An 11,908-nucleotide genomic window follows, 5' to 3' on the forward strand; every position below is an offset into this window, starting at 1 on the left:
ATGTTAGCTCCATAATGCATGTGCCACACCTTGCCCACAAGCTTAGGGCACCTACCCAGTCTGTTTCTTCAGAAGTAGCATCTGCACCAGCATGAGAATTTAGAATTTCAAACCAGGACACAGCTGTAAATTCTGTACTTCTAGAAATAGACTTGTCAAGTTTTAAGTGAAACCATGCAAATCCATGAAATCATACATCTACATTCTTCTCTTCCTAGTCCCATTTGTGCTGCTGCTGCTGTACCATAGCACATGCTTTTGACATGTGAGAGTTCATTTCCTTTGCCTTACACTTTCTTTTGAAGTTTAGTGCAGTTTTTATTATTAACCATGCTGTTGCTAAAGGGAGAAACATGCAGGTCAGCTGGTATACATGAGAAATATCTGCTGGGAAAAGGATGCAGATTCAAGTGAAAATACAGATTATACTAGCAAAAAGGGTGCTTTGTCAACAAAGTTTACACTGATTCTATAGGTAAAATCAATGGCATAAAACATTGAGGTGCTGGAGAAAATCCAAAGAGGGGCAACAAAGCTGGAGAAGGGCCTTGAGAACAAGTCTTATGAGGAGTGGCTGAGGGAACTGGGGCTATTTAGTCTGAAGAAAAGGAGGCTGAGGGGAGACCTTATTGCTCCCTACAACTACCTGAAAGGAGGGTGCAAGGAGGTGGGGATTAGTCTCTTCTCCCAAGTAACAAGCAATAGGACAAGAGGAAATAGGCTCGAGTTGTGCCAGGGGAGGTTTATATTGGATATGGGGAAAAAAATATTCACCAAAAGGGTTGTTAGGCACTGGAACAGGCTGCCCAGGGAATCGGTGAAGTCACCATCTCTGGAGGTATTTAAAGGATGTGTAGATGTGGTGATTAGGGCCGTGGTTTAGTGGTGGACTTGGCAGTGCTGGGTTAAGGGTTGGACTTTATGATCTTAAAGGTCTCTTCCAACCAAAATGATTCTGTGATTCTAAAAGTGATCTGCATGTCAGTTTATCTATTTAAACATTGTAAAAGTACTACTAAAATTGTATTCACAAGAGGTGTAACCTATAGTATATATAGCCACAACTTCCCTCTCTTTGCTTTGCTTCAGGTTTTGTATTTGCAGAAAAGGTTTACGAAAGGAAGGCTGAGGCAAAAGAAAGGCAGGGTTTAGATACAGCATCACCCACACATTGTGGCTTCTCCTTTCGCATTCATAGCAGCATCCCTCACCCTTCGGTCTCCCCCGGTGCTGTACGGTGAGAAAACACCGCCCGCTAGTGGCTCAGGCTGCGGGCCCGGGGACCCGCGCGGCAGCGGCTGCTCCGTTTCTGCTTTGCTGATGATGCTGCCCCAGCAACTGCACCGGGACGCGGTGGGCGGCTCTTATTCCTCCTGCCCTCAGATAAAACCAGCACCTCTGGAAAAGGTCAGCGCTGAACTGAGCGAGAAAAGAGGCTCTTACTGAAAGGGCCACGGGTCACTCACACCCTGTTTTTCATGATTAGCGTCGATCTCCAGATGAAACACTCTAAACAAGCTATGGCATTTCATCTTAGAGTTACTACAGTAAGAGAACCAATTGTTTGAAATGTGGTTATGGTGAGCAAACACCTCTAAATCCACAGCACGTCTGGAGCCGTTACTGAATTCAAAGAGCAAAGCAGTAACCCTCCCGAAACTTCCCTGAGGACAGCCCTCCTCATGCGGCAGTGTGGAGATGCCTCTGGCAGCCTGCGGTCAGCTGGCACCAGCATGGGAAGCAGCACAGCACCACTGTGCTTTGTGGTGCCCCTGCTTACCAGCCCCACTCCAGAGGAGATATTAAGTCAAGAAAAATGCTTTGCTGACCAACCAACCTGCTCCCAGACCTGAGCTGGTATCTGCCCAGCTCAGCATTGCAGTGGGTGATGTAGACAATCCAGGATGTTCAGCATGTTTTCAGGGTTAGTGGCAAGATACCCTTTAAAAAAAAAAACAAACCCAAACCCAAACAAACAAACCTGGAAAGTATTTCTCTGAGATTGCTCTAGGTCTTTGGCCCTCCTATTTTCCATAGGTCCAAAGACCTCAGAAAGATTCCCTCTCCTCCATGATTGTTTTCCTGCTTATGAGGTACGATCATCCTTAACAGATGTTTGTTTACCTCTTCATAAAAACCTGCTGTGATTCTACAGCCTCCCCAAGCCGTGTGCTGCAGTGTTTTGCTATTCTTACCATTGCAAAATGTTTTCCTAATGTTTAGCTATATCATTTTTATTGCAAATTAAGCTGATTATTTCTTCTTCTACTTCTGGTGAATGTAGAGGACAACTGCTTAGTCTCTCCACCCATTATGAAAAATGTTTATGTGCGGGAAGACTGTTATCATGCCTCCCCTCCTGTTCTTTTCCTAGAGAAAATAAACTCAGTTATTTTATCTATTCCTTATAAGTCATGTTTTTTTGCATCTCTTATCATTTTGTTGTTTTTTTTTGGACTCTCTCCAGTTTGTCTACATCTCCTGTAAAATGCAGTGCCTGGAACCTGACGCACTGTTCCTGCTGAGAGGTCAGCAGTACTGAGTAAAAGCACAAAATAATTGCTTCCTTTGCCTTATACACAAAATTCCCCTTAAAGCATCTCAGAACGAGATTGGTCTTTTTCTGCAGGAATCTCACTTAACAGACTCATATTCAGCCCCACTCCAACTCTTTCTTTGCTGCTCTGTTGCTGAAATGGTTATGATCTAGTTTTAACCAGCACATTTGGTCCCTGTGCAGTCACCTTTCCTGGATGCTATTTTGGTGCAGTCACCTCTGCGGAGGGCAGCCCAGCTCTCCAGTGTCTCACTTTCTTCTGAAATTTTGATTGCTCCAGCCCCCCTGCCTTCAGGAGGGACTGCTGCCCCACCCCCCAGCCCAGCTGTCATCCTTTTGGTTTTCTCCTCTAGTCTGTTGTCCAAACAAGCGAGGAAGTACTGAGCAGCCCTGAAGGCAGAACTTCAGTGACATGATCCTACCAGCTGGAAAAGTGAAGCCCTGATAATTACCCTCGATTATGATACTTCAACCTGTATAGACTCTGCATGGTGACTTTGCTTGCTGCTCTAGGCGTCTGTGATCCAGATACTCTCTAAATGCTCACTAAAGTCAAAGTATTTTATACCTACCATTTCCTCCTCATCTACCAGACCTGTTAGTCAAAGAAGGATATTAGCCTGGTTTGACAGGATTTGTTCTTCAAAATTCCCTGCTGGTTGTTTCTTATCACCTTATTGTCCTTTAGCTACTTATAAATTGATTGCTTCATAATTGGTTCCAGTATCTCTCTAGGTATCACGGTTAGGCTGACTGGCCTGTAATTCCCCAGGTCCTCTTATAACAGTAATTTTCAGAGAAGAACTGCATTAAATAGATATTGAAAGACATTCCACTTTTGCCCTGCTTATCTTTATTCATTGTCTAGCTTTGTTCCATCCCTTAAATTAAAAACACATTTCCCATAAGTATTTATCCTCTACTTGAGGCTCAGCACAATCCAACCCTGCCTTCACCTCTTGCCCTGTGTTCTTGCCGAAACCTTCTGGTTACTTACATACTTCCCCAGTTCCCACCCTTCTTGATGCTTTGTATCTTTCTCCCTCTCTTTTCTTTGCAGTCTGCTAGCAGTTCCCTGGCAAAATACATTCCCCAGCAATTTATTATCCCCCAGTGCCCAGAAGGCTCTGAAGAGAGTCCTGGAAAAATCTCAGAGCGCTGCCCTTAAAATGTGGACAGTGACATTTACCAGTCTTGTAAAGACATAGTAAGTTCTCCCTAAAGATTTTACCAGGGCTAGCTAAATTTAAATTATTTCTGACTCTAGTAAGTGACAGAGAGAAAATGAAATCTGGGAGGCTGGTCCTAGTGGTCAGATGGATAGATTGCTTTGGCTCTAGGATGGCCAGAGACGTGTTACTAGAAAGCATATGTCTGATAAGTCGGGTAGCATCTAGCAATCATGTTGGGTAAAGCTCCCAGCTTCTTGTAGGGAGGCTGAATATATCTAGTGTTCAGCTTCAGCCATGAGCAAAAGGTTTGTGTGTTCAGCAGAAGAACAGGAAACATGTGCCACTTTCTAGCTAAGCAGATCAGGAGAAGATAACTTTGTTTGAGGGAGAGGTATCGTTATCCACGGTTCTGCACTATATAATTGCACAATCTGCTATCATGCATGAACAGAGCTGTTCAATAGCATGGCCCTGCCTTGTCCTGACATCATGTCTGTGCTGGAAATCCGTTTGGAATGAAAAATCCCACATTCCACAAGTGACCTCGTAGTCTCTGAGCAAAAGGCTGAGTTGCAGTGGAGACTTCATAGTCTCAGTGGTGCCAGAGATGGGAGCTCAGTCATCATCCTCAAAGCAGCTAAATGTAGAGCAGTCAGTGTTGAAGCCAACTTCTTTCCAAAGAAAATAACATATTTAAAGTACAAGAGATGGACATGGTTCTTTGAAGGCAAGAAAAAAAATCTAAAGACAAGCAAAAGCCACTGTGAGGAACAGTGTTACTCTCATTAGATGCTACTATTTCTCTCTGATTTTTTGAGATGGAAGTACTCAGCACTTCTACAGGTTGCCTAATGATGGCAGAAATGCTGGGCCAGGCACACAGGTTAGAAGTGTTGGCCATTATCAGCCTGTTGCAGTTCTTTTGCAGACTCAGTGAATGTCGCATGCTGTGTGTGAGATCCAGTCTTCTAGACCTTTGGTTTATGGTCTTTACTCCTTTCTTTCACAGCCATTGCTTTCGTATTACAAAGGCAGCCCTAACTTCCAGCATTACCCTGATGCCTGAGAGAATCAAGTACCCTTGCTCTTCTGCTCTGCCCTCTTCTCTTCATCCTCATCTCAAACATCCATTTCCTTGTGTATCCCCAGTGCAAGAGGAATTCCTCCTTGGCCATCTTAATTTAGGCCTTTTTTCTGTGGCCATTTTCCGCAGGAGGAGGACCTAGTGAGCTGGACAATGTGGCCCAGAGCCCAGTGGTGCCTTCTTAAAAGTCATCCAGTTCAAAGGTCTGTATGGCTACCCCCAAACCAGAAACGTCCAGGAAACTCAGTGTGCCCCATGTTAAAGGTTCTGCACCCTAACAATAACAAAGTAAGTCACTCTGATCATTCAGATGAAGGCAACATATACCAAAAGGTTACTGACTTCAATATAGTTTCTGCATCAGCTGCATCTTGCAAGCCGTTCTGCAACTTGCCAAACAGTGTTTGATATTTGGATAGCGTTGGCAAATGGTAGATAGAAGGTTAATGTGAAATGTCTCTGGCAGTAGCTGGATGTAATTTAGAGATGGACTACAGCCATGCAGTTACATACCAGATTTGGGTTTTGGCTCATTATATTAGAGAGAGATAAGGCCCAGAAAGGCATATGCATATTCAGGCAGAGCTGAATTTTCCAAACGACAGTTTCATTCTGAAAAGGGATGGGCAGTTTAACATCTGAATCATCTGGCCTCTCTGATGCACCAGACTGCAGGCTCTCTTTAAAGGTGTTAGCTGCTGGTGATATCAGTCCTCCCTCTCTTACTGCTTCCCAGAGAGGGGACGAGGGTGTCTGTGATGACCAGTCACTCATGTATTAATCTCAGTTTATCTCAGTAGCATATAGCAAAACAAAGCAAAAAAAGTTATTCTTTCCTGTCATTCCTCTTGTTGATCAAACTGTGCCTTTTCTTATTCACTAGTAGAGAAGTAGTAGATGACTGAAACATGACATTTTTCAGCCTCTGCTACATAAACCATGGGAATAGTCTTCCTGGAGAGAGGACACACAGAGGAGAAGACACAAGTCGTAAGAACATTAAGTGAATATTTTATTAAGAGAATGTTTTATTAAGGTATTCAGAGTATGACCTTCATTCCAACTGCATGCATAGAGATTGATTTTAGCTATGTGTCTCCAAACTGGGCCCTCTTGCCAAATATGATTCTTTTCCATCTCTCATTTATCTTTTAGTTCTTTTGAAATCCAGTTTGCAAAACACCATCTCTGCCTCCACTTCTGCTTTGATCTTAAAATTCAGCTTAAAAGCTGTTTTGGAAGACAACTGCTGAAATGAGGCTCTGAACTTAAATGGGCACAACTGTCCAGAAACACTGAAGAGAGGCTTGAAACCATTGGTTTGAAGATAGAAAATTTTGTGGATCTCATTTTGCAATATCTCATTCAAATGACAGCTTTTATAGAGACAGAGCATCTCCCAGTGCCATTCTGTGGAATTTAATTCAGTGCTGAGTCTGCATAAAAAGATTAGAGATTTACTTGCTTCTTCCTCACTTTATGAGCCTGGTATCTGTATCATTGCTTAGCAGATCTTGCTTCCAGTAATCCCCTTTTTCTTCAGAGCTGAGGACCAAGAGCACATCCTGAGCATTTTATACAGAAAGACTACAAAAACAACACTTCAGAATAAAGTTTTATCCTTTGGCTTGTAATCAAAACTCACAGGGAAGTTAGTTGTACTTCTGGATTCGCTACTGTGGTTTCTTTCTTCTGCGGACTCTCTAGCATTTTTGCAGATGGCTGGGGACAGGGGAGTGCGCCTGGGGTAACATTCCTGTTGCTGGTCTGCTGGAATTCTGCTGCGCTCCTAAACCAAACAGTTTGTTTTAGACATTTTTGATGCATGTGCATGTGCAAGATGCATTCAGAGGAAGAACTAAGCAGAGCTAAAGCCCTGAAAGGTGAGGTTGTAAACTTGGTATTTCTCAGGTTGATTAATATTGACTGATGATCTAGTTCTCCAATACTGCTTCTTCTTCCTGGTAACAAATGTTAAAGAGCAGTCCAAAGTATCAGACTTTGCCGAATACAGGTTGAGTACCCTAGTGACTGCCTGTGCTGGAAATAAGTAATGAGACTTGGCTGTCAGAGCTGGGTGTAGGGTAACAAATTAATTCAATTAGTTCTGCCACTATCAGAGATGTTGGCACTCCTTTTTCACTTGTCACACCACGACACCTAAAGACTAGCGAGTGGTGACACATGCAGAGCTGTGCTGAACCACTGCAGAATTGCAGAGATGCTTTGGTCCCTGCTTAACTGTGCAAACTCCCATTTATGCGTGTATTAGGTTTTCACTGCCTGTCGCCGGTTTCTCTCCCCCCTCCGCTTTTTCATGTTCAGTGGATTCCCCTTTCTGTGTCTCTGCCTCTCTTTCTCTATTTTTTTCTCCCTATTGTTCCTCACGTCACTAACTGTCACTCACTTCATAAAGCCGTCTGGCTCGGAGCTTAAATATTGCAGGGCAACTAAAATCCACCATCAGAGCCAATTCAGTCATATCTGCTCAGTCGTGCGACAAGATTGGGACTTTTAGGGTAGGGAAGAAGAGAGACAAAAGTTCACTCTTCCCTGCAGAGTGCCAAGAGAGGAGAGGGACACATTTCTTCGCTGGAACCTTTCACAGTGGCAAGTTGCTTGCTCCAACGTCCTTAACCTATAGAGGCTTTTTTGCTGGTAGTGTGCTCAGGTTGCAGTGTTTGGAAGTGCAGGGTGGGGGTTTTCAACAAGCCCATGTGAGTTAAGAACACGAGCCTGTTGACTCTGAGTGGGCTTAAGTGGTTTCCTGCTCTTTTCCTCAGGACAGGCAATTTAAAGGAACGGGTCACAGCCTAAATTCATTGCTTGCACCTCTTTTGAGACTTGAGGGGCTGAATGCTTACAGGTGGAATCCTAGACATTTGAACTGGTTGTACCACTCATCTTCAGTCCACACAAAATTGTTTCTTGCAATTGAACTGAGCGAGCAACCTCAAACCACTTCACTTGCAGAAAATAGAGAGGATAGTTGTGGCAGATTTTTGAAAAACGTGACTAGTTTGGAAGTGATCTCAGGAAGAGCTTAGCCAAACGTAGCAAGCTGCAAGCAAGACAATTCATGGAGTTAGACAGGAAACATTTTTCCTTCTCTTGTACAGCAAGTTTTCTGTGTGATAAGGTTTATCACATCTAGAATGTTGCTCGTTTGTGCTGCAGTGGAAAGATTCAAATGGTGGCTGTGGACATCAGCATGACTCACAAAGAAAGAAAGAAAAGGATGGAGTTAACTGCAGTGCCTGGAGGACAATGAAGTTTATATTGTGTGTAGCTGTGTTTTTTAGAGTTGCACATGACTGGTAACTGCTGGGTGTACTTTGCTCTGTGAATTTGCAGAAAGAGAATATTTAAATCAGTTTAGATAATGTATGTAAACAGCATAATCTTCTGCTAGACTTTTTAATGTAAGTGCTGACATTAACACACTCTTTTACACGACTTTAATGACTAAGAAAGAAGCAATTTTCTTCGGTGGTTAAATTATATGTTTGCTGCTTACGCATGGAAGATGATTGTGCAAGCTGAAGGATTGTGTTCTGTGCTTTGTTTTCTAACATGGGTAGCTGGGGTTAAAATCTTACAAGGTCTGAAGGCAAGGAAAATTAGTCCATACTGTTTTAGAAGAATGACATCTGAAAGATTTTTTTTGGTTGAGAATTTGTGAAATTCCCCAGAGTCATAGAACTCCCAATATTTTGTGTGTTTGTCTATGAACAGGTACACACAGTAGCTGAAACAGACTGGTATGCCTTGGTGTGTCACAACATATGGAATCACAAATACATCCCAGGGGTATCTGAAGGAGGGAACTTTAGATACTCAGATTTCTGTGCTGTTGACTGTATCTTCTTTTTCACAGCACTTGTGTATGTGTGTCTGCATTTAGGAAACCATAGATGGAGGTAGTATCTAAAAGATGAACTTCTAGGTCCTTGTTATTTTATGAATAATGTTCCCTGTTTCACGTGTCATGGTCTGCAAGTTGGTCTTCTTGATCACTGTAATATTCTGCATTCCTCAGAGATTTCAGGCTGCTGTGATGTGTTAAACCAGCCCATCCCAAACAAGTTTCCTCCTTATTTCCCTCATTGATAGATTTTTCTTTGCCTAAAATTATATAGTGAAAAGTTTAGGATACTCAGAATGAAGTCCTGGGCTAGGAACAATTTCTTATCACATTAAAAAAAATTACAGATGTAATGTTTGACTTGCATGACTTGAAAATGAACTACTTTCTTAGCTTTCCAATAACATACTCTAAGTGGCTTCCAGCTCTGTTAGCCTGAGATAGCACCACTGACATTTTAGAGGGAGAAAACAGTATTTTAGGTCCCAGTTAGAGACCCGTCTGTTTCTCTTCAGTTTGATCAATGTGGCAATTTACTTCAGAAGAGGATACAAAGAATAACCCAAGTAACAGTGAATAATTATATTGTATATAATGCATATTATACAGCAAAACTAGCATCTATGGTCGTTATTAAACTTATACAGTATTACTAACATAGTAATGATGTTGTTATTACTATTCTTACATAACAGAGTGATTTCTAATGTAGAATCAACATGTGCAACCTACAGAGAATTCATGTTTGTGTAGGTGCAAGATGGGCACCAATTTGAGGTCTGTTTGACCTGTTTGTCGTTCTGCTGCAGAAGAGCTTGGCTGCTTGAAAGCTTCCCTCTCTTTTCTAACCTCTGCAGCTGCATGCTGATAAATCTCTTCCACTGTACTGCTGGTTAGAGTTTGTACGTGTACAAAATCTAAGCAGGCTCACACAATGGAGCCTACAAGGCACCACAGAGGATTCTTACCTGGAAAATATGCTCCCCTGCTCAAAACTAATTGTCCATTTAGAGTCAGGGAAGAAAAAATTTAGCAAGCAGTTTGCTCTGGCTTCCCAGCCCTTCTGCTTCAAGTAAATCATTGTGATCAGGTAAAAAAGAAAACTTCTTTCTGTTCTCAGTGTGTGTTAGGGAAATACTAGTTGAAAGCAACAAAAGACATCAGTGGGAAAACCTGAAATCTTATAAATTTAGCATAATTTGTGGTATTCTCTTTCTTTTTTCTTTCCTTAGACAGTAAGAAATGGGTGACTGGAGTTTCTTGGGGAACATTTTAGAGCAGGTGAATGAGCAGTCCACTGTCATCGGGAGAGTTTGGCTCACAGTGCTCTTCATTTTCCGCATCCTGATCCTGGGAACAGCTGCCGAGCTAGTGTGGGGAGACGAACAGTCAGACTTTGTGTGCAACACCCAGCAACCTGGTTGCGAGAACGTCTGCTATGATGAGGCCTTCCCCATCTCCCACATCCGGCTCTGGGTCCTCCAGATCATTTTTGTATCTACACCTTCGCTAATGTACTTCGGGCATGCAGTGCACCACGTCCGCATGGAGGAGAAGCGACGGGAGAGAGAGGAAGCTGAGAGGCGTCAGCAAGCGGAGGTGGATGAAGAGAAGCTGCCCCTGACTCCAAATCAGAACAAAGGCAACAACCCTGATGGGACCAAGAAGTTTCGCCTGGAGGGCACCCTCCTGAGAACCTACATCTTCCACATCATTTTCAAAACCCTCTTTGAGGTGGGATTCATAGTAGGTCAATATTTCCTGTATGGCTTCCGAATTCTTCCCCTTTACCGCTGTGGGCGGTGGCCCTGTCCCAATCTTGTGGACTGTTTTGTCTCCAGGCCCACAGAAAAGACCATCTTTATTATGTTTATGCTGGTGGTGGCCTGTGTGTCCCTGTTCCTCAACCTGGCTGAGATCAGTCACTTGATCCTGAAAAGGATCCGGAGGGCTCTGAAAAGACCAGCAGAGGAACAGCTGGGAGAGGTCCCAGAGAAGCCCCTGCATGCCATCACAGTCCCCTCCATCCCAAAGGCCAAAGGCTACAAGCTGCTGGAAGAAGAGAAGCCGGTGTCCCACTATTTCCCTCTCACGGAAGTAGGGGTTGAGCCCAGTCCCCTTCCATCAGCCTTCAATGAGTTTGAGGAGAAGATTGGGATGGGGCCATTGGAAGATCTCTCCAGGGCATTCGATGAGAGATTACCATCGTATGCACAAGCAAAGGAACCAGAAGATGAGAAGGTAAGAGCAGAAGAGGAGGAGGAACAAGAAGATGAGCAGAGGGGACGTCATGGAGAGTCAGGGGTGAAGAAAGTAGAGGAGGTGGTGAGCGATGAAGTGGAAGGGCCTTCAGCACCTGCTGAACTTGCCACTGATATGAGACCCCTCAGCAGGCTAAGTAAAGCCAGCAGCCGGGCTAGGTCAGATGATTTGACTGTATGAAGGTGAAGAATACAGGGAGCACACGAAAAAGAAAAAGTTGAAGAGAAAAGGAGAGATAGAGAAAGAATCTAAAGCTATTTTTAAGCAAAGTGATAAAATGGCCATTTGAATATTATTTCCTCTTGAGATTCTCAACTGGAAAGGTACTATCATGGTAACTGTGCCTTATTTGCCCTGTATGTCCATTTGATAAGGAACATTTTCCCTGTTTCCACATGCCAGCTTACTCCTTATGGTAATATCTACACTGTACAAATAACTGATGTCTTTCAAATCCTAACGTGGCAGTGAAAACCCAATTGTCACCACTGTGATCGTATTTACTGGAAGCTTTGTGTTCCACCTTTCTCTAGGAAAGCGGGGAGGATCTGTCCTTTCAGCCAGCAAGGACGAAGACTGATCAACAACTGTATCTAATATTTCTTTTTCTTTTTCCACCTGTGGCATGCTGAGCAGATCTCCCCTTCACTGTTGGCATGGAATTGCAGTTATTGCAAATTCACAAAGTGAATGCTGTGCTTAGCATCACCCTACTAAAATAGCAAGCACTATTTCCCCTCTCTATTCAGAACATAAAGGCCAAAATGTCCCAGATTTCCTGTGAATGCAAATCAGAGTTAGGTAAAAAAATATTTTCCCTTTGTCAAAAATATTTCTGCTCTTCAAGTGACATTGACAGTGGGCATGGCTAACAGTAGCTCTTTCCTAAGATTTAGCAGATACCCACAGATGGATTATTTGTTCCCAAGAGGGTCATCCAGCCCGAAACCTATTTCAGAGCCCTGGAA

The 11,908-nt window shown here is 43.2% G+C and overlaps 1 protein-coding gene across 1 annotated transcript; it reads left to right on the forward strand.

The window, feature by feature from the left end:
• The first annotated feature begins 9,920 nt into the window (after positions 1-9,920).
• GJA8 (gap junction protein alpha 8) lies at positions 9,921-11,338 on the forward strand. The gene has a single exon (XM_051626393.1). It carries the CDS (start codon positions 9,921-9,923, stop codon positions 11,118-11,120), a length of 1,200 nt encoding a protein of 399 aa, XP_051482353.1. The 3' UTR covers positions 11,121-11,338.
• Positions 11,339-11,908: the final 570 nt, after the last annotated feature.

Source organism: Apus apus, chromosome 1 (assembly GCF_020740795.1).
Source record: "Apus apus isolate bApuApu2 chromosome 1, bApuApu2.pri.cur, whole genome shotgun sequence".
NCBI classification, from domain to species: domain Eukaryota; kingdom Metazoa; phylum Chordata; class Aves; order Apodiformes; family Apodidae; genus Apus; species Apus apus.